This window comes from Apodemus sylvaticus, chromosome 8 (genome assembly GCF_947179515.1).
Source record: "Apodemus sylvaticus chromosome 8, mApoSyl1.1, whole genome shotgun sequence".
In the NCBI taxonomy this organism is placed as follows: Eukaryota; Metazoa; Chordata; class Mammalia; order Rodentia; family Muridae; genus Apodemus; species Apodemus sylvaticus.
This window is the reverse complement of record NC_067479.1, coordinates 83,884,023-83,907,247: the sequence shown is the minus strand read 5'-3', so window position 1 is coordinate 83,907,247 and position 23,225 is coordinate 83,884,023. Positions and strand designations below refer to the sequence as shown.

The following is a 23,225-nucleotide window of genomic DNA, read 5'->3' as shown; positions in this document are numbered from 1 at the left end:
TCATCAGTATATATAATACTATCAATCTGATGACATATAATGCATAATGTCATTTATGATATATATTACATATGCAATATATAATGTCGGTATATTTGCAATAAATTTGAGTAAGAATCAAAATGTGAATGACAAATTACCCAAGTTCAACTTGGATGATTATGGTGTGACCATTTAGCACAGATATATATACAGAAAAATCATTGTAAAATCTCTGAAAAATTTTTAATTGGGACAATTTAAAATTGGTCTTCCAATTTAAAACTAAATAACTACTAATTTGTATTCCAGATCTATAAATTGTTCACTATCAGTTTAATACAAAGCAAACTAATCAAAACACACACATACACACACAGACACACATAGACACACACAGACACACACCTACGGCAAATATCAAAACATGGTACAGAGAAATGCACAGTAGTAATTAAACGTTCCCAGGGAAAGAATGCTTTAAAAAAACAAACAAACAAAACCCATTAAAGGATGAAAAGAACAAAATCCTCCACAATTAATGGACACTCTCTAGGGCATTTTCAAAACACTTATTTATCTTCATGTCACAGAAATAAAGGGTTGTGTGTGTGTGTTTTACAAAGCCTGAGTGACAAGAAAAATGTATGGTTCTTTAACCAAAAAGTTCATCCCAAAGAAAATAAAAATGCTCAATGTGTTTCTAAGGAAAGAAAGGAGATTGTTATCACCCCCAAAGAATTCTCCTAGTTCTTGGATTGGGTGGGAACTCATGAATGAATAGAACGCCTTGTGTGTTCGTGGGTTTGGAATTCAGGTGGGATGTGACATTCCTGCAGACTTCTACAATCCTTCACATACAATCTCTGTGACTGTTCTAGAGATATTTATTTGTGATGGTTTCAGCAATTATTAAGCTTGAATTTGTTTCTTCTTCTCTTAGAATAGATGCTGTCCAATTAGAATTGCCTATAAAATGAAAGAGAACATTAGTAGAGTTGACTATGGTTGGCGATTTGCTGTTGATGTGTCTAAGCACCCAGTTGAATGTCCCTCCCTCTTAAATCTGCTGTGCTATCAAAGTGCAGTACATTCCTCAACCACGCTTCACCATACAGGTATGCAATTGCTTCCAACTCAGACCGGGAATTAGTGAAGCAACATCTCTATACGTAAACAAGAAATGATCCAAAGGGGAAATTTAAGAAAATGGGTGCTCTTATAATTGCATCAAAAAATAATATTTAGTAATTAGCCAGAGATAATCAACTACAATGAAAGCTGACAAACATTGCTGAAAAAAAATTAAAGACTGCACAAATAGATGAAAGGATATTCCAGAGCCAGGAATTGAAGAGTGACTACCGACATGCCAATACTACCCCAAAGAAATTTATGTTAATAACGCCTATCAAAATTCCAACCATGGTTTTAGCCAACATAGAAAAACCTCTTAACATTTATATAAAGTCCCAAATATATGAAACAATCATCCAAAAGGACAAATTAAAGTAGTCCTCACACTTGCTATTTTCAAAACCTAATTCAGGTTTTGAAACAGCAACAGATTGGCAGAACTGTGGAGGGGCCACCTGTCTTAGACCAGCGGGACAAGAGAGAGCACTCAGAATAATGTGTTACATATTCAGACGATTTGTGACAAGGGTTCCAGGATCATGTACAAATCAACTGAGTCTGCAACAACAAAAAATACAGCCAAAGGTCCTCTGCCTACTTTGTCGGTGTCAAGCTTTTCCTCACTTTTCTCGGGGGTTTGGGATAAGATCCTGTCTTCCATCTCCTCCTAACCACATTTATGGGAACTCCCTCTGCATGATGTAACTCCATCCAAAGGCCCCACTTTTAAATTGGGGGCGGGCAGTAAGCTTTAACAAAACAAACTTTTAGTTTATAATTAGTGAGGCAAAAAATATTTCCCAACCAATGGGGTTGGAAAAATCAGATAGCCAAAGGCAAAATAGAGACATACACCTGACATGATTAAGAAAAATTAACTCAGAATGAATCAAAGAAGCATGGTCCATAGCATAGCTCAGGGTTGGGAGGACTCACTGTAGTGAACGTTTGCAAGTAAAGATGTGTGGACAAAGGAGCACGCTGCAGGACACACTACAGCTTCTACAACGGGATGGTTCTGGTTTTGTTTCATTTTGTTTGTTTATTTTATTTGTTTACTTTTTTGGAAGAGAGATAGCAAGAGTGGAGGGTGGAAAAGAAGGGACATGGAGATGCGTGGGACTGGGCTGCATCCCGTGAAATCTGCATCGTGTGAAATGAACAAAGAATCAATAAAAGGTTCTTTTTAAAGGCACAATAAACTTGATATGCCGTGTTTGGTTTATATTTATGGGAGGCCTGCCTTTTTCTAAAGAAATATGGAGGAGAGTAGATGGGGAGTGGTGGAGGTGAGGAGGAAGGAATGGGAGGAGAGGAAGGAAGGAAAACTGTGGGCAGGATGTAATGAATGAAAGAAGAATACATTTTAATTTAAAAAATATGGGTAATAAATTCCAAAAGAAGGCAAGAGAACCACCATATCCCCAGTGAAAAGATGCCCAGCCATACTGATAACAGAAATGCAAATCTAAGAAAACACAAAATAATACTAAGATAACTAACTACTATTGAAAAAGCAGTATCAGAAAATAACAAATTTAGCTAGCATATACAAAAATTAAAAGTCTTAAGCACTTTTGATGAAATATAAAATGGCACAGTCATGCTGGAAACCAGCTTGATAGTTAGAAACACAGACTATATACTGTTTATCACATATGCTTATATATTATTATATCATTGTACATTTATGCATTCTTGCTGTGTTATTATATATTTGTATAACCTTTATTCTGATTTTATGTATTTTATAGTTTTACTTCTATTTATATATTCATGTCTTTACATATATACATAATCTGAAATTCTCCTTTGAAGTCTACCCTAAGGAGTTGAAAGCATGGTATGGAAGAGATATGTAAATGCCTATCTTCATAGCAGTGTTCAAAATAGCTAAAATATTGAAGTAACCAAAGTGTTCCTCAAAAAGTGAGTGGATTTTTAAGCTGTGATACTACACATATTCACACACTCACTCTCTCTCTCTCTCTCTCTCTCTCACACACACACACACACATACACACACACACACACACACATACACACACACAAAATATTGCATCCTTCATGAATCTTTAAGCCATCATGTTATGTTATTTATTTATTTATTCATTCTTAATTGAAATAAATTTCATTCAGTTCCTCCTGGATCCTTCCCACCTACCTACCCAACTTTATGTTCTTTTCCTCTTCCTTAAACAAATCAAAACAAAACAAGAAACACACACATAAACACAAAAGACCAACAGGACCAAAAAAAAAAAAGAAAAAGAAGAAGAAAAGCCCAAACAAAGTAAAATGAGACAAATGAGACAAAAAATTTACAAAAGTCCATATAGTTTGTTTTGTGTTAGCTAACTACTCATGTGCATGGGAGAGGGGCCTGCCATGAAGTGTGATTAATATCCTCAGTCAGACTTCACTGGAGAGAGCCGATTTTTCCTTTGTCTGTGGGTATCTACTGGAGATAGTTTCTTGAAAGGGTTTGCAGCCCACATCGACCTCTCCATCTACAGTGCTGGGACTCCTTTGGATTGAACCTGTGCAGGCTTTGTGCAAGCTGCCACAGTCTCTGATAGTTCCGTATGTTCATCAGTCCTGTGTGTCTGGAAGACACTGTCTCCTTGGAGTCAGCCATCACCTATGACTCTAACGGTCTCTCCATGGCCTCTTCTACATAGATCCTTGAAGAGAGGACTTTGATGAGAATGCCCCGCTTAGGGCACTAAGTGTTCCAAAGCCTCTTACTTTCCACACCGTGCCCGTTTAGGAGCTAGACACTGATCTATGGGTATAGCAGAGTGACATTAGGAGCCATTTTACTGCTGTGTTCCTTTAGCAGAATAGTAGCATTAAGTTTTCCTCTAGGCTCATGCCCTACCTAATCTCGAGTTCTGGGCCACTTTAACAGTGTTAGCTATGGTTCTATCTCACGGAATCGGCCTGAAATTGAATTGAAAAGTAGTTGGCTATTCTTAACTTCCCCGAAGTTGGTCAGGTTCCAATTCCTATAACCTGTGGATACACAGTAAAGGCAACTTCAGATCGGAGATGAAGTTAAGGCTCTTGAGCATCTGACCTAAAGAGAGGAAGAATATCTGGGGTGAATCACATTGGAAGTCACATTGGAGTTATAAGGATCCCAGCAGAGGTAGGTAGAATAGGAATTAGAGTCAAGGGCAGATATGGCCTCTCAGAAAGTCAAGGCAGTGATCTGAGAAGGATTCAGCTCACCTTCTCCAGCCATGAAGAATTCCCTGAAAGACATGAAAAACCAGAAATGGAGCCCTGCCTCCTCCCTTTACACCGAGACTTTAGCCTAGTGAAACCCATTCTATATCTCTACTATCCAGAAGTGCAAGATAATTTTCTGCTGTTTTGATAGCTGAATGAATGTACATGATATACTTATTACTGCAGCAAAACTGCACGCTCTAAATCTGTCCCCTCCAGAACAAGAAAAATCACCAGGATTCCATAGAATCCAAAAAACAAGACTAGAGCCTTTAATCAGTCGCTGATTTGGTGGCCAGCAACAGGGAAACTCTTAATAATAGTGCTATAATCAAGATACCCCTAGCTTCTCTATCACATAAAAGGTGGCCAATCCACAGTTAGCATGGTATCTTTACCCTGGCCCAGAAAGATGTCTCAGAAGTTTAGACGTCCAAGGGACTTCCAAGGGACTTGAGTTCATTTCCTAGACCCAACTCAGGTGATAAACAACTTCAGTTCTAGGACATCTGTCATTCTCTTTTAGTCTCCACACATACATACATAGGTACATACATACATACATACATACATACATACATACATACATATGCAAATACACACACAGACACATGAATTTTTTTAAATGGATCTTTTTTTTTTAAAGAAAAGGTACAGCCCTAAAACTTAAAAATAAGGAAAAATGCAGATTCCTCCTGCTCATCCTGGAATACTGAAGCTGGCCAGAAGCAGGAGAGAAATGACAGTGAGGGATAACTCCTTCTCAAGGCCATCATTGCTGCGTCTCATTAGCCAAGGCTTGGATAATCATATCGAGTTGCAAAGGAGGCTAGAAAGTGGATCATTCACAGACAATATCCAGCTTTGGTGCAGGGTTCTTGTAATCTTTGAAACAGAATGTTAGCTTAAGAAATGGCTAAGTTGGTAAAGTACTTGCCGTGCAGGCGCAAAGTCCAGAACCTACGTGAAAAGGTTGGGTACAGAGGCATGTGCCTGTAATCTCATGACTGGGAAGGCAGAAACAGGAGGCTCTTCTAGGCTCAGTGGTCAGTCAACCTAGAAGAATCAGTGAGTGCTGTTTTTAATAAAAGACTCTGTCTCAAAAAATTAGGTAATGAGCAGTTGACACTGATACCTGGTCTACAACACACACACACACACACACACACACACACACACACACACACACACGGCACACACACACACGGCACACGAGCATACACAAACAGGTAAAACACACATCTGCATAAGAAAAGAAAAGATACCATTACTAGGAAAGGGTACTTGGAGGCAAATTATGGTCTGTGCTTCAGGTTACTGTATGATTTATTTTTCAATTCAATGCAGCAAAGTAGCTGGCCAGACTTCCAAACCTCCTCCAGGCTCAGTGAAGGTTCAGTAAGCCTATGATTATGTGCACTCTAATGTAACGAATGAATTCTAGTTCAGCAGAAACGTCATAGCTGTTATCATCTCAGGCTGGCTGGAAGTCAATACACTGTCTTGGCTTTATAAAGACTGCTAGGCTGTCAAAGGTTTATTGGGTTTTTGGACATATAATATCCTTATGCAATGACTAGGTTCTTAGCCGTGCTGATAAAATCATGGTCTTTTATTTCATGTGATTGTGAGTGTGTGTGTGTGTGTTCTGAACATACATGTGGAGGTCTGAGGACAACTGGCAGGAATCATTTCTCTTCTTCCACCATGTGGGCCTTCAGGGGAATTGAACCTGGGTCATCAGGCTTGGCATCAAGTCCATTTACCTGTCGAATTATCCCTCAAGTCCCAGCCTTATTTATTTATTTGTTTGTTTGTTTGTTTGTTTGATGTGAATTTCTCCTTCTCTTTACAAGTGTCTGACAGTAGTTAGGAGCTCCTTGTTGCTTCAGATATAGCTTCAATTTCTCCCTCACTGTGTTGTCTCCAAACCCCTTGAAACAAAGTTCAGGGAACAGTTAATTGCCTTCCCATTTACACTGCAAATGTTGGGCGGCCTGTTTTCAGCATTCATTACAAACTAACTGTCTCAGAAGGAACTCATCAGAGAATTATATGAAATGTCCTCTTTTATCTTGAAGAATTATGCATGGAAAATACTAAAGAGATAATTTATAGATTTTTGTTCTTAGTACTAAAGCTATCACTTATAGTCTTTTTAAAAGTGGTGGGTAAAATTGTCTATGAGTTATTATATGTTATTCTTCATCCCTTGGATTTTCTATGTGTTCTTGTTGATTTTTGAGAAGAGGAGCCTGGTCCTGTTCCATCCTTACATAAAAACACCTCCCAAAGTGAGCCAGCATTTCAGCTTTTAATATAATGGATCCAGAAGAAGAATGGACCAGTGTTGACCTATGCCGTGTGGCGTGTTTCATTTCCTGGGTCTGGCACTCTAGTTAAATTAAAGCGCTTGGATACTGCTACCCTATCAAATGTCAGTAACCTCCAGGGACAGCTTTAAATGATCATAGTGTGGAACCTTGATGAGAAGCAAGACCCAGTCAAGAGTTGGGGGAGGACGCTACCAAACATGAGACAGAATGATTTTTAAAAAGAACATTAAAATACAGTAAGATGATCTGATAGCCCAAGAAAGAATTAGAAAAGAAATAAAATTTAAGATAGGTTTGGAAGGTGTGGGAGGCGTGGCACAGGAGGGGGCCTTGGCAGAGACTCTGTCTCTTGATCTATGCCGAGAACTTCCCTTTCAAAGCACAAGGGCGGGCACACTTTTAGCATCTGAGACATGGTTCTGTCTCCCCTGGACACTGTGGCTGTGTCCCTGAAGGACTAAGAAAAACAGCTGTGAGCAAAGAGCTGTAAACTCAAACACAGGTCAGAGTATTTAGGGACAGCGCTTCACAATGTGCAGTGAAGTGGCATTGGAAAGCCAACCCCCACCCTCCCCACCACCCCTGCTGTCCCAGTTTAGTATCCCTGTGGTAAGCAGTTTGAGGTGGTCACAGCTGAAGAGCAGAGTAGAGCTTGATTCTGTGAGAATATTGGAGATAGGGTTGAGACCCGAAGAAAAATCGAATTCGCCTTCTATCACTCTGCCCAGCTTTCCTTCTCATCCTCTAAGGACTTCACCCAGCCCCGGACAATAGAGAACCCACAACCCTCAGCAGCCACACAGAGGTGGTGTGTACCAGAACCCTACCCCTTCCAGGGCATCTACAAATTAAATTAATGTGATTTAATATCATCTATACGTATGTGTGTATGTGTATATATCAGTGCCTGACTAAGTGAACTCTTTGAGGGCAGGGCAGTAATGGGAAATCAATGCCTGCTAGTTATCCATGATGCTGACTGGGATACAGGTGGCTGGAGAATCCGGCCTGGTTGCCAGCAGTGTTTTGAGGTCCACCAGTTGTGAAGAAATGCACATCTGGCAGCTTGTGAATTCTCTGATGCAGTCTTCCTCTGTGTTTTCTAGAGTGTCTGAAGACCCCATCTGACTCTCCAATGGCCAGCAACAACACCGCCAGCATAGCACAAGCCAGGAAGCTGGTAGAACAGCTGAAGATGGAAGCCAACATCGACAGGATAAAGGTGAGGATGGCGTACTCTGTAGCTCATCTAACTTGACTAAGGAGCAAACGTCTTGCAACCAGCTGCCATTTGACTGGTTTTCCACAGAGATGGATAATGACAGAAAGGATAGGAGAGAGATCTAACAATTCTATTGATATTTATTTCTCTAAGATATCTTTGCTTTCTTGAGGCTTCTCCAGCATCAAATGATTATATACATTGAAGTGGGGTCCCTATGTTGGATCAGAAACAATCCAAGTGGTGGTGGCACATGCCTTTGATCTCCATGCTTGAGAGGCAGAGGCAGGTGGATCTTTGAGTTTGAAGCCAGCCTGGTCTACAGAGTGAGTTCCAGGATAGGCAGGGCTACACAGAGAAACCCTGTCTTTAAAAAAACATAAACTAACAAATACCACAGGAAAAAGAAAAATGGGCTTGGACTGAGTTCCAGCCAAAGCAAAGGGTGGGCACTTGAGACATCAATCCACCAGCCAGCTCCCAGACCCAGTGAAGATCTCTGCACTTTAGGTTCTAACTTTTTCTATCCCATTCAGTATCTAAAATTTAGTGCTGTTTATGAGTCTAATTTATGAGTAATTAGACTCAGTAAAATTTATGAGTCTAGTCTGTTTTATTCATTCATCGCTGACAAGTTTTTCATCTTTGTATCTTACTGATTTTTTTTTTCCATGCTTGTGGCCTAGGTAGACATCTCAGTGAATGAAGTACCTTCCTTCAAACATCGGGGCTTGGGTTTGGATCTCTAGTGCGCCCATAAAAAGTCAAATATAGGTGCCTGCAAGATGGCTCAATGCTAAAGTTGCTCAATACCAAGCCCAACAGCCTAAGTTCAAGCTCCGGACCCCACAGAGTAAAATGAGAGAACTGACTCGCTCTGAGTTCCACATGTGCACTGTGGTAAACATACACACACACACACACACACACACACCACACCACATCACATACCACATACCACATACACACACACACCACATCACATACCACATACACACACACATACCCACATACACACACCTACACACACACTTACCATATATACACACTCACATACATATCATACACACATACATACATACCACATACACACACTCATATACACACATATTAGACACATACACACTCATGCACACATATACACACACCACCTACATATATCACACACACACACATCACACATATCACACTCACACATATCACTCACACATGGTAAGGAGGCACCGTTAATAAATGATGCAAAAAGAAAACATCTAAATGTGGTAGTGCTCAGAAACTGGCAGGTCTCAGGGACTCAACAGCCTGCCAGTTAACAGAAACAACAAACTCTAGGTTCAGTGAGAGACCCTGTTTCAAAACCCGAGGTTGGGAGAGATGGCCCATTCACCTCAGGATTCCACATGCACATACAAAGTCATTCTTGTCTCCCTTAAAACGTCATGGATGCTTAAGGAAGATTAGTAATCTACTTTTTCTTTCATGTCCCAGACTGCAGCGTTACTGACGCTACTTTAGATCAAGGTGAGGCTTTTGTTGAGACCCTTGGCGTATTTTGAATGTGAAGCTAGCCCCACTGTCACTGTGAGTAGACAGCCATCATAGGTTGGATTGCCCGAGGGTAAATTTCTGTCAGTCACCACAATTTTAGTTCCTCAGAAACACTTCAGGAAATGGAACTCAGAAACATATCTCATTGTACTAAAATAAAAATAGAACATTATTCCAAGTGCCTTTTTAAAGGCCACGGCGTTTTTCTACTTTTTCTTCTTCTACAGTCCGGATCAGCCAGTGGATGCCCTGGACTGGACAGTAGGCAGTGAAATGTGGCTCAGAACCCAAATCCAACCCACACTGTTTGTTATAAATAAAGAATTATTGGAACATACGTATACTCATTCACTTATATTTTGTGGATGGCTCCAGTCACACTCCAGCCATGGAATAGAGGTGTTAACACTGATCACACAGCCCACAAAACTCCAAATAATGACCCTCCGTCCCTTTACAAAACGAGTCTGTTGGTTCCTGGTTTAGAGCAGTTGTTCTCAGCTCACTCCATGTTCATATCACCCAAAGGACTCTATAAACAGAACAATTCCCAAAACACGCCAAAAGGAAAGCCAATTAAATTAGGGTCTCTTGGGTTTAGGGTTTAGGCGTCAGGTTTTTTTTTTTTTTTTTTTTAATCTTCAATTAATTCCAATATATAGCTGCAGTTAAGACCTGCTCCCTTGGGGTAAGGGGTATGAACCTCCTTCCTGCTGTCTGCCCAGTCCTGGATAGTGAAGGGAGATCTCATCTACCTTCAAAGAGAAGCTGGACAAATATCCAGGACCTTTTCCTTTGTAAACTCCAGCTCCCGGTGGCGGGCCACACCACCGCGCCTCTCTGTTTCCCACGGTGTTTGTTTTTCCCTGCTTGTGAATGAGACAAGGACTTCTTCCCGTGTGTTTTCTTCCTCTGTCCCTCTCTGCCTCCTTCTCCTTTGTTGCTTCTTCTTTTTCATTCCCTTACTGGGGAAAAAAAAATACAGAGACTGGTGGGTGTTTTAACCGCTAGGAGAAGGGAGGTGGCCCGGGGACTGCTGTATCAGAGAGACACTCATTTCCTTTATGAAGGACCGAGGCTCTCCACCAATCACCGTCCGGAGAAATGGGGGTTTTATCCTCTGACGCTCTGCTGTAGTTGGCATATCCGCCACTCTTCCCAGTCACTAGACACTGGTCCTCGGGGAGCATGCCGAAATGCCCTCTTCTACCCGGACATCCTGCGTGCTCCCTTGCCGGAAATGGTTCCCGCCTGGTCCCTGCACTCCACTTCAACCTGCTTGCATCAGCGCTTGGTCACCTGTCACACTGCTGCCAAGAAAACATTCCAGGAGAGAATCTCATCGTGTTCCTCTCCCAGAGAGAACTTTGTTATCCCATAGCTCCCCATCCGCTAAACAACGAATCTCAAATTGTGATGGAACCCGTGGAGTTCCTTGCGCGTCTCTTCAGCTTTATCCCCTCCCTCTTGCCACAGTGGTCATATCAGCCGCCTCCGATTCCCCCGAAAGGAGCCTCTAGTGCCTTGAACAGCCGCCATCTCTCCCTTTCCCCTCTTGCTTTTCTAAGGAGTATGGTGCTCCGGGAGAGGCATTCCGTGAGGGAGAAGGGACTCCCTGAGGATTCAGACCAATCAGTAGCTTAAAGAAGCTTTCCAGGACCTTCCCTGTGACATTTAGATTTTTTTTTCACCATTTGTTCATCCATTTGTCTAATACATATTTTACTGAGATTTTCTATGTTGTTGGCACTAGTTGGTATCAGTTATGTGTGGTATAGTGAGGGGTAGATACGGAAAATATGAACATGACCTGCTATCAGAATAAGCAAAGATATCCAGGAAGGACAGTTATCAAAGATGTCAAAGTTAACTCCTCACTGCCCTTTGAAGAGACGTAAATAAATCGCTTCTGAGAGATTGGATTGGAGAGTGGGGAGAGAGCACATGCAAGGGTGAACTCAATGAACCATGTACCGAGTGGCCACTACCCAGGTGATCTTCACAGTCGCGTCTCTGAGTCCTTGATGTCATCAGGCCTTCTGTTAGTGGAAATACAGCATCAGGCTGTACTCTGACATTTGTTCTGTACCACACAGCCAGGCAGGCATGCTGTGGTGAGATGACAGTTTATTTTTAGTTTTGCTGTTGGGTAACACTGTGACTATTGACACCATTCTCAGCTAGCTGGTTGTCAGCATTCAGGGATCTTTCAAGGGCTCTGAGATTTCTAGCTGCTTCATTTACTTTCTAGGCCTGAGCCTTTCAGCAGCACAAGGGAACTTTTGCTTGCTTGGTTGTTTTTGTTTTTCTAGACAGGGCTTCTCTGTGTAGCACTGATTGTCCTAGATCTCACTCTTGTAGACTAGGCTTGAGCACAGAGACCCACCTGCCTCTGCCTCCTGAGTGCTAGGATTAAAGGTATGTGCTACCACTGTCTGCTTAGAGGGAACTTTTTGCACAGTGCTAGGCTTGTGATCTTCCAGTTACAGCAGTAACATCATCAAATAATAGCTCTATGCGCATCTTGAAGAACAAGCTATAGCTAAGATGAACTGAGGAAGACCCTTAGAAAGAGGAGCTAGGGTACAGTTGCCATTGGAGGTTTCAAAGGTCTCATAAACAAGAGGTGCCTTATCCCTCAGGTGGCCCCAGAGTAATCCAGCCGGCTCTATTGGACCTGAACAACTCTTTTTTGTTTTGAAACTGTTCTTGTTTTTTAGCCTTTGTATTGTATGTCCTGGAAAGTTCAAAATAATGAAATCCATATCTTTACATAAGTCCAGGCATATATAAATGACCTTCCCAGCTGCTCTCTGTTTCTTTGTTAGCATTTCCTTCAAGGATAGGGAGTAAAATCAAGGGAGTCAAAGTAAAGGCATAGATAGGGATTGTGAATGGTAATGCTCGGATTTCTAAAGCAGGAAACACCCTATTTCACTAATAGTGAAATGGGGGAAAGCTCATCCTTAGAGCACAGGTATCAAACAGAAACCCAAAGCAAACTAACTTAAGCAGAAAGAGGGGATTAATTATAGAAGACATGGGTGTCTAAGAATACGGGACAGGAACGCAGTTGAAGGGTCAGCAATTGAAGGGATTACTGGGAGCCATTGGGAACTGTGGGTCCTCCATGATGTGCCATTGCTTTTCCTGCCATTTGTGTTTCCTGGGAAGAGTGGATTTCTCAGCTGAGTGGTGCAAATGACAAACACAAGATGACCGCTCTCAGCTCCCAAGGTAACAGAAAGACTTGACCACGTTTTTTTCCAGTTTCACCACCACAGTCTGACATCTCTGTTTTGCAAGAATAACACATCTCTAGCTTCAGTTACCAACCATCAAAATCAAGTTGCAGTATAAAATCCTGATTTCTAGGAATTAAGAATTTAAAAAGGAGCCAGGAACTGTTGTAAGCTAGGGTGATCTTTGATAGATGCCACTCTGAATGTTACAAAGAAGAATCTAGAGGTAAGTGGGGAAAAATCCAATGCCAAGAGCATGAAGGAACTGATGGTTCTCTGGCTAGACTCATAAAACTCCATATAACTCACTGACCCCACATAAAAAAATTCAAGCTTGCTCGTTTTTCCCAAGTATTTCTAATATACCTTTTCAATGGAGTCTCCTTCTTCCTCTAGCAATGTGTCGTGTAAATTCCCACTTACCTGGCCATTCTGGGTTCCTCACTGGGAACATCCCACACCCATCCTTGCCTGTGTAAATTATATTCCTTCGTTAAGTGTTAGCTTAAGTCCACATCTGTTCATTAATCTTTCTATTCCTACCAAATTTGCTAACTTAACTTTTATTAAATAAACGTTTCCAAACAGACTACATGGTCCTTAAAGTCAAAGGTGGTGTTTGTGTCCTTTGTGGTTCTTTGAAGATTCTAAGTATGAATGTAATTAGCTAAATAAAACTGCAGTGATCAGAGAGAATTCAAATGCCAAATGAAAAAGGGTAGGAGAGGCGATTTTAAAGTCAAATTGTTGTATATTATAGTATGACTATAAGTAAACACCATTTACATTACACCTTTTAAAACAATTCAAAAATAAAAGACAGGCTGATTTTAATAATTGAAAAATACATAAATTAGGGAGCCACGTCTGAACATTTCTATTATCTTTCTGATGATAGACATGCAACACATAGGAAATGAACTTTAGAGAGTGCTGTACTGAGAAATAAACTAGTTTAAAACAGGTTTGAGGGCAGCCTGAGCTACATAGGAGAATGGGAGGAAAGAAAGAAAGAAAGAAAGAAAGAAAGAAAGAAAGAAAGAAAGAAAGAAAGAAAGAAAGAAAGAAAGAAAGAAAGAAAGAAAGAAAGAAAGAAAGAAAGGAGGGAGAGAGGGAGGGAGGGAGGGAGGGAGGGAAGAAAGGAAGGAAAGAGGGAGGAAGAAGCAAGGAGGAGGGAGGGAGGGAGGAAGGGAGGGAGAAAGGAAGAAAGAAAGAGAAAGAAAGAAAGAAAAAGGGAAAGAAAGAAAGAAAAAGGGAAAGAGGGAGAGAGGGAGAGAGAGATACAGAGAGATACAGAGAGATAGAGAGACAGAGAAAGACAGAGAGACAGAGTCAGAGAGACATCCATGAAGTAAGCTAGTTAGATATGATATGCACAGTGCTAGAGAATGGACACAGCCTCTGTTTGGGGCTTTGTAGAATTTTTCCAGCATTTGAATTAAACGCTTTAATATCCCTTCCTCAAAGTGATATGTTCAATTTTATTAGGAAGAATAAGGTATACTCCTCTTTATGGGTCAATTGAGAACATTTCATAGATGACAAAATCAGTAAAACATACACTAGCCTTATAGACATTCACGTATGGCCAGCCTTAATTTATTGTAGTTGCAAGAAGTGAAGCAAAAGCTTTTCAATTAAATTCTAGTCTGCATTGATATGAGTAAGAAACTTTTGTTTCATGAAGGCTGATAAAATATTTAAGAACTCAGTAGCTATTTGTCCAGCACCAAGTATATATTTATCCCTGTGCATTTTACATAGTCGCTGGGGAAGCATTATACACTAAACATCTAAATTTGAAAACCTAAAACTTTACCAAATCCAAAACTTCCTAAGCACCAAGACAGTGCCACTAGGGGGAACCTCAATTAAAGGGTCATAGTAAAAACATAAGCTCACTAAAAATAGTATAAAGCATTAACTTCAGGCTATATGCATGAGTTATATGAAATATAAATGAATTTTGTGTTTTGACTTGTGTCTTAGCCACAAGAAATGTTTGTGTGCGTGTTCCGTTTTTATTAAAAATTTTTAAGACACAGTAGTCCAAGAATTTGAGATCCTCAATTTATACTGCAAAAGTTTAGACGTTTAAAATCCCTGAGAAATTAAATTTTTTAAATAGCCTAGTTTTCAGTGAAAGCGAAGTCTCCCTTACTTTAAAAAAAAATAAAAGACTGTTCGGCTAAGCCTGGTGGTGTAAGCTTGTAATCAACTACACAAAAGACTGAGGCAGCCCTGCGTAACTGCGTTAGTGCAGACAAACCAGCTGAGGAAGTGGCATCATGACTGATAACCTTCAGTGCACAGGCAACTTCCCATGGGCAGAGGCAATGACAGCCTTGTCAGGGAGGATTTCTTTGCCTGATGGCTTGTATGCATTCTGAGGCACCAATGTGAAGATGGAGCTCAATTTCAGGATGTAATAAAAATGGAACTGTAGCTTTTCATCCCATTTCAGTTTGACAGGAGGTCTGGCTTCTATCTTCATAGACAGACAGCTGCCTCTTCTGCAACTTCTCAGAGGCCTCGAGGCATCTGTCTGCCTACAATAGTTTGGTTCTTTTTATTTTAGAGCTGATAGTTGTAGTCCAGTGGTTGTTATTGGGGCTGTCTAGAGTCTCCCACTCCTTACTCCTTGGTTTGAGTCTGGTGGGGTTACCTGTAGCCTAGATTTCAGCAATTGTCAGTCTAGGAAGATCAAAGCTAATGTTGGACGTAAACCCCTGGACTAGAGAGAGAAAGCTCAGTTACTGAAGTTCTTGTCACATAAGCTTGAAGACCTGAGTTTGAGCCTCAACCCAGGCGTGACAGTGTGCACTTGTCATTCTAGCATGGAGGAGACAGGCAGATCCATAGAACTTACTGGCCAGTCACCCTGGCTAATGCGAGAACTCCAGACCAATAAGAAACCCATTTTAAAAAACAGCAGAGGCAAAAGAGATGCCTTAGCCTTAGCCTTAGCAGCAAAGAGCACTTGCTGCTCTTACAGGGGATCAGAGTTCAGTTCCCAGCACCTGTGTCAAGCAACCCACAACTACCTATGACTCCAGCTCTGGGGACTTGACACCTTCTTTGGGCCCCTTAGGGTATCCACACTCATGTGGCATATATACACATATCCATAAATAAAAATAAATGTTTTTAAAGTGGTGACATTCTTTCTTCTGTGAAGTTATTTTTGTCCTGGAGACATCTCAGTTGACAAGTCACAAGTACAGTGTCAAGGGCTTTTACTTTCCTACCATTTGGAATAAGTTAAGAAAAGGGCCTACCACCTTCAAATGCTTTAATGTCTATTTCCTACTGCTAAGGACATTCTTCTCCATGACCATGGTGTAATGGTCAGAATCAACAGTGGTACACATTTTTATTCTAATCATGAGACCCCATCTAAATATTAAAACTGACCCCAATAATAATTTCTTTAGCAAAGGACTTGATTGAAAATCCTGTCTTGCACTTTTAGCTGTCCTGTGTGACACATCTCCTCTTGCAACCTTGACACATTTTTTTTTAAGATTGTGGTCCATTTATTTTATGCAAGGTGACTCAGTTTGGGCTTATCTGACATTTCTTTCCTTTCACTATGTGGGCCCTGGGGATCAAACTCAGGTCGCGAGGCTTGATGACAAGGACATTTACCCACTGAACTATTTTGCTGTCCCCCTTATCTGATATTTTGCTCTGATGAAATTCTAGTTAGAAAACCTTGACCATGTAGAGTGTGTCTTTGTTGCCCATCCCTGTGGGACTTGATTTTGAGTTGTCACTTACTAGTAACATTAGCTTTGATTATTGACTAAGGTGCCATCCTCACAGTTTCTCCTTGAGAAATAATTGTTTTTCCCTTTGCAGTTCTTTGGTATTTTGGAATCTTGAGGCAGCTCAAGATTGCATAACTCCTTTCTTCCTCATAAAACTTCCTGGTTTGTTTGTTTGTTTGTTTGTTTGTTTGTTTGTTTGTTTTAAAAATATATTTAATTGTGTTGCTATGGACTAAGGTGTCCCCATTTGATCAATGGTTTATACTCTTTGTTAATTTATTACTTTGTTGTATATGTACAGGTATCTTGTCTACATGTCTTTCTATACACCATGTGTGTGTCTGGCACTCAAGGAGGGCAGAGAGGACGCCAGATCCCCTATAAGCAGCAATGTAGATTCTGGAAATTGAACCCAGGTCTGCAGGAAGAACAGCCATGCTTTTAACTACTCAACCATTTCTCTCTCCAACTCCCATAATCTATTACTTTGGTCTTAAATTAGCAAAGCTAAAAGCTGGATGCTGTGTCCTTTGGGTGTGAAACCCTCATTCCTTTGAGCAGTTGCCTAGTTTGGAGCAAAAGTGGGTTCGCCTCTCATTTCTTTCTCAGCCCTGGAGTCATCCTTTCCTCCAGTGAGCCCTGGTTCCTTAGAGAATGGTATTTAAGAGCCAAGATCTGAGTGTGCAATATGCACATTGCTCCCAGGTCCTCTCCCTGGACAAAGCTAGAAAATGCACGTACATGTTCACACACACACACACACACACACACACACACACACACACACACATTCAGGCACACTTCACTGTGTTTTTTTAAACTATATCTATATGTGTGTGAATTTATAACCATGCATTTATACCCAAACCACCAAGTCCTATTTCCACAATTTTAGCTCCCTTTACTGGCAATGATACATCGTCTCCCCTCATCCCCTTCTCCACAGAAGATGTCTTGTGCATCCTTCGTGTCTTTCTTGATCACGTTTTCTTTTCCTCTGTGTTCTTGATCATATAGAGAATGTTTGTAATAGCTTTTTTTGGCAACATCCCTATCCATGAACTCTATGGACCATACCAGTTAGCAGTAAGTCTTTTTGTTCCAATTAGTTTATCTCTTTCCTATAGTTAAACCCTCTTCTTGCTTATTTGCTATTGGCAATATTTTATGAACACTAGATATTGTGAAGTTGCCTGTAACTCTAGTTCCAAGGCAGGCAATGCCCTTTTCTTGCCCTATGGGAATTTGTAAGAATACACCACTATTTATTAGTTGGATCTATTCATTAAGGTTGCATTTGAGAACTTCTTTAGCATTGGCCTGACCCTCTTCCTCGTGTCAGCACTGATATCACAATGATGAGTAAGATAGGTAAGATAAGGTTCCTGCCCTTGCACAGCATAGTGCTTGAAGGGTTAGAAAATATTAAGCAACCAATAAACAGGCTCAGAAGGATAATCGCACTGGGGAGGGGTGTGGCTTCTGTGTGTGAGAAGAGTGCCCCACTTGGACAGGAAAAGATAAAGAAAGCCTGTTTGGAGGGAGAGATTAGTGAGTGCCCTGTGAGGAGTACAGGGGGCTGGCTGCAGAGGATTGTGGAAGGATGTTCATCAGAGTCATAGATACAAAACTATAAGGCAGAGAGGACTCTAGGAATTTCAAAATTAAAGGAGAAAAGTGTCAGGACATGAAACTGGAGAGGAGCGGGCTCTAAACAGTCAGGACCCATAGGTTAGTATATTATGTTTTTGTTTCTACAAGGTATAGTGGGCAAGAACTGATGGTTTCAAATGGGGAATTACATAAGCCAATGTGAACTTTTAAACTACCGTTATAGTCACAGTATGGTTACAGAACTTGTGACAGTTTCAAAAAGCAAAGGAGTCATCCAGCTCCCTTTCACATTTTGGTGTCCTTGGCCCAACTGGCTGTCTGCTGAAGTTTTTGGTCCCTTTCTCAGAATGATGCTTTTACATTACAGAGGAAACTGCTTATGTTAAAATACAGTGTATCATAATATTTTATAAGATATTTTAGATAATGGCACATCTCTAAAAAATATTTTCAAAAACCTATATAGTATAGATATGTACCTTTATTTGCAGTGTCTAATACCATGCCTGTAGCCATAAAGTGGGTAAATATTAATACAGTGTTGAGATATGAAGATGAGTATAATATGATTAAAAATATCTGATTCTATTGGCTGACTCGGTCTCTTGTACAGCTCACATTTATAGTGAAGGGAGATGATAAATTTCCATTTGAGGCCAGTGAAAATGAAGGAATGATTTTTATCATCAAACTTCATAGACCGCTCTTTAAATTCTATCCTCGGGCCCACTGGTGAACCCAATTAATCACTTTTTATCTAAGCAGCTGCTTTAGTTGTCCTGGAAAGGATGGCGCTTCAGACTGTGGAGCTGAATGGAGAAGACAGCGAGGGATCTAAGTGTGGGCTATTTCTGTACTGTCCTAAGGTTCAGAGAGAATCTTCATGGAGCAACTAGGCCTACGGATATAAAAGAAATTGTGATCATAGTGTTAGAGAGGATAGCCCCAAAGCATGAGATCTAGGCAGAACATCACATAATTTACTGCAAGGTAGGGGACACATGTGACAGTCAATGTGGAGATTAAATTCGGAACATGAACATTCACATTTGGCTGCTTCTGAGCTGATACCTGAGCCAAGCATTTACTCGGTGAAACCTAGAATCCACACACCCACTTTGAGGACAGTGCTGGACGTGATGGCACACAGCTGGCATCCCGGTGCCTACGAGACAGAGGAATCCAGAGTTTCACACCAGCCTGAGCTACACAGCAAGGGTCGGGGCAGCATAGGAAGATCCTGTCTTAAAAAGCAGCTGAACAAAGCATGAGGGTTTTAATAACTTACAGACTCACAAGACTAGTCTACAGATTAACCATGATGCTTGGCGTAGTTTGGACACAAAACAAAGGCCACAAATACCAGCAACTATCCCAGCTGTTAGCAAGATTCTGATGTTGTGTTGGGTCATCATCTACAAGAGACTGCAGTCTCATGAGGAGACACAATGCATTTTGAAAAGGAAATCACTCAGAATCATTTGTTCAAATATAAGCTTATTATATACTGTGTTATTAATTTTTCTTACTCTACCTTCTGTGTCATTAAAAAGTACTTTGAGGACTTGGCAGTCAAGAGCACTGGCTGCTCTTCCCGAAGACCAGGGTTTGGTTCCCAGCACCCATGTGGCAGCTCCCAACAGTCTGTAACTCCAGTCCCAGAGGATCCAGTGCCCTCGTCTCACCTCCTGGAGCACTGCACACACAGGGTACACAGACATGCATGCACTCAGACATTCACACGCATAAACTGAAAATCTCAAGTAAAAAGTGCTTTGGGAATTTCATGCCGTGTGTTTGTGTGCGAGCATCATGGGTGAGTAGGTGTGGCTGGTACTAGATCTCTTCCTAACAAATGTTGGGTTCAGTACTGCTGTTTAAAGTCTCTGCTGTTTAGCAGTTCTGCTCCTGTTTTCATTCCCATTGCTCAAATAAGTAAAAGTCATAGAAAAAAAAATGTTTGCAATTTCTCCTCAAAGTCCAACCTTTGTCCTCATTTGGGGGAACTGCAGCCAGAACAGACCATTTCCTTTCATTTCATCATCATCAGGTTTAGGAAAGATGCACGAAGAAGTAGTTTCCACCTTTGGAACCAGCCGGGCAATTGAATAATTTGCACACAGGCAGCTTAATGGTAAATCATCAGCATCCGAGTTCTTCTGCCACATATTTGGCTGCCTGCCTGTGAACGAGCTCCTGGAATCTGCCGATCCTGAGCTTTCAGCTACAGAAGGCAGATGATGATTTTGGCCGATGCCTTGTCACAGAGATAGGAAGAAAAAGAGGGCTCGAGAAACAGGTCTAACATTCAGGTTAGAATGTGACTTTGTTTGGTAATGGGATATTTGTAGGGGGAAGCAAGTTAGTAGGAGGTCACACTGAGTAGGGCACACCCTTACACAATGACCCACGGAGTTGAACAGCAAAGCGGATGAACAGTGTAAAGATAGTGGTCAACATTGGAGTGCTCTGGTATGAGGCCTGGAATGCTAAAGGTCACCACAGCTACCAGGTGCTGAGTGTCACGGAACAGTCTCTTCTTACTCAGAGGGTTGGGGGCCAACCCTGCTGACACCTTAATTTCAAACATCAAATTTCTAATGCTGTGAGATAACATGCCAGGGCTGTGCTAAGCCATCTGGTTGGTAACGCTACATCAAGGCAGCCATGGGAAACAAATACTTATACCCATGCTTATATCCAAATCAAGGTAAGCCGGGCTTCCTGGTATCATCCCCCTATTTTTGGCACCTCCCACACAGGTCTACTTTCCACATCTACTGTAGAGCAAGAGAAATTTTAAATTGATATCAAGAACAAAGTAGGCTTGCGATTATAGAGCTACTGTGAGATTTTCCCTAATCAGGGCAGTTGCCACTCCACACCACATCACTGTCATCAGGAATCCTGGCCTATGGGACAGATTCTGTCTATAATATTGCTTCTGTCTGGTCTGTGGCAAAGAGAACAAAAAAAGCTGAGCATTTATTGATTGAGAATATAAAACTGATTTCTATGTCCAATCTGTTAATCATAAAACTGGTGTAGTGGTAAGTGATGGAACTCTAATCCACTTGGTCCTCAGGCAAGAAGGACCAAAGCAAGGGTGTGGCCAGTGATCCATTCATGGGAACTTGTGAATTAGGCAAGGAGGTCCCAATTATTAGTTCAAATGGACGAGGAGGAAGAGGGAAGAGTGCCTGGCAAAGCATGCATTGATTCTTCTGCCCCAAAGTAATTGCTATCAATTCTGTTCACATCTCATTGGCCAGAACAAGTCACTCGTTGATATAAGCTAGTCTGACATCACTGTGGATAGATGGAACCTACCTGTAGTGAGGAGCCTGGTATATTTTTAGTTATAGTATAATCTGCCCGAGTCTTAGAGAAGTATATACTTGCAGTAGTCACCATGAGAGACTTTCACACCCTACCGTGGTGGTATTTTCATAAGCTAGGTCTTTGGGAGTGACCTTCAGCACAAACGTACCATGTCAGAAAGGACATGACTGACTTCATGTTTCTGATTCTAAATGGCATTCTTCTGGGGGATCACCTACCTCATCGACAGATGTCAGCTTATCTCAACAACTGCAGAGGAAAGCACCACTGGTGACTCCTCCTCCCAAGGCAATGTGCAGTGTATTGTCTCATCTCCAAAAGCAGGGAAGCCCCTCTAATGGGAGCCTTCTTGGTTGGAGTCACATGGTGCTACTGTAATGTATGTGTTCTATGCTGCATGGTATCAGCAGTGTGTGTGTGTGTGTGTGTGTGTGTGTGTGGTGATATGCCTCCTGGTTAGAAGGGGTCACTAGCCTGGCTGTAGGCATCCTTAGGAGAATTCCAAAACCAGGGACAGGGCTATAGAAATACAGCTGTGGCTATTCTATGTAAAGAGCATCCTTTCTGTGGTATTGGATGGCTTTCCTGGGTTATCTCACTTGTATAATCCTGCCACCATTGCTGGAACTCAGGTGCAGCCACTAAGATGGTACAAAAGTATAAGGAGAGGGTTGGCTCTCACTCGATTCTCAAGTTGAGCAGCTCTTCTGTTAGAGGCCCTGAGTGCTTCCCTCCTAAATCCTCACCTGCCAGCAACAGCTCTGTCAGCTCAGTTTCACTGACAGCCCCATCTACAGATCAGTAAGCAGGGCTTGTGCAGGTGGGGCATAATAACCCTTCCCTTATACCCTTTGGCTTTCAAATGCTTAGCTGGATGAGCTCTAAGGTGGTGGGCCCCAAAGCTGGGGTTCCGAGCGTCAGGGTGGTGGTGTTTGGGCCCATATCTCACTGTCCTCTCGGATGTTTCTGCCTTCCCTTGCAGGTGTCCAAGGCAGCTGCAGACCTGATGGCCTACTGCGAGGCACATGCCAAGGAAGATCCCCTGCTGACCCCAGTGCCGGCCTCAGAAAACCCCTTTCGGGAGAAGAAGTTCTTCTGTGCCATCCTTTAAGTCTCTGAGAAGAGGCTGAAGAGCGTCAGGGCTCCCGGGACATAAATGTAGAGTTCCTAGCAAAGTGGGCACCTTTCTCGTCCACAGCATATAAAGAGAAGAAAGAGAACCATCCTGGACAGTCTGGGCTGTGCATGTTTAAAGAACTGTCCCCTTATGAGAATGAAAGCTGATTCCATGTCCCAACTTTAGAGATCTGACCCTGCAGACCGGCCTGGAGGAGGGGAATGTATAAAAAAATGAGATTGGTGTCACTTCTTTTTGCTGTCCCTCTAAGACCTTACATTTCTGCTTCATATTTATAAACAAAATAAACATTAAAGCCGGTGTCCTGAGATGAGATATGGCTAACATTCTGGGAATGAGAATTGTCTTTCAAATACCCTCTGATAAGCTGTCGCCCCGTATAGCCACAGTCCAGTTTAATGGTTTCCATGTTTAGTCTTTTGTGCCTTTTTCTTTTCCTTCCCTTTCTCTTTCTCTACCCCTCTCTGTTAGAGGGCTGAGGGGATAAGACTGGGTTTGTGTGTTAGACTCAACTCCAAGGAGGAGTGAACAGCTGAGATGTTTAGAAAGATGTTCCCCATGGGATTTCTTCATGAGAATAAGAAGAAGAAAATAGAAACACACACACACACACACACACACACACACACACACACACACGCTACAATGCCGGCTCTCTGTGTT

The 23,225-nt window shown here is 41.6% G+C and overlaps 1 protein-coding gene across 1 annotated transcript in view; it reads left to right on the top strand.

Annotated features, from left to right (window-relative positions):
• The window catches only part of Gng2 (G protein subunit gamma 2), a 98,453-nt gene extending 75,578 nt beyond the window's left edge, over positions 1-22,875 (top strand). The window contains exons 4-5 of the mRNA XM_052191741.1: positions 7,793-7,908; positions 22,407-22,875. Of these exons, the coding sequence (XP_052047701.1) occupies positions 7,822-7,908; positions 22,407-22,535 (216 nt within the window). The 5' untranslated portion in view covers positions 7,793-7,821 and the 3' untranslated portion in view covers positions 22,536-22,875. The remainder of the gene's footprint in view (positions 1-7,792; positions 7,909-22,406) is intronic.
• Positions 22,876-23,225: the final 350 nt, after the last annotated feature.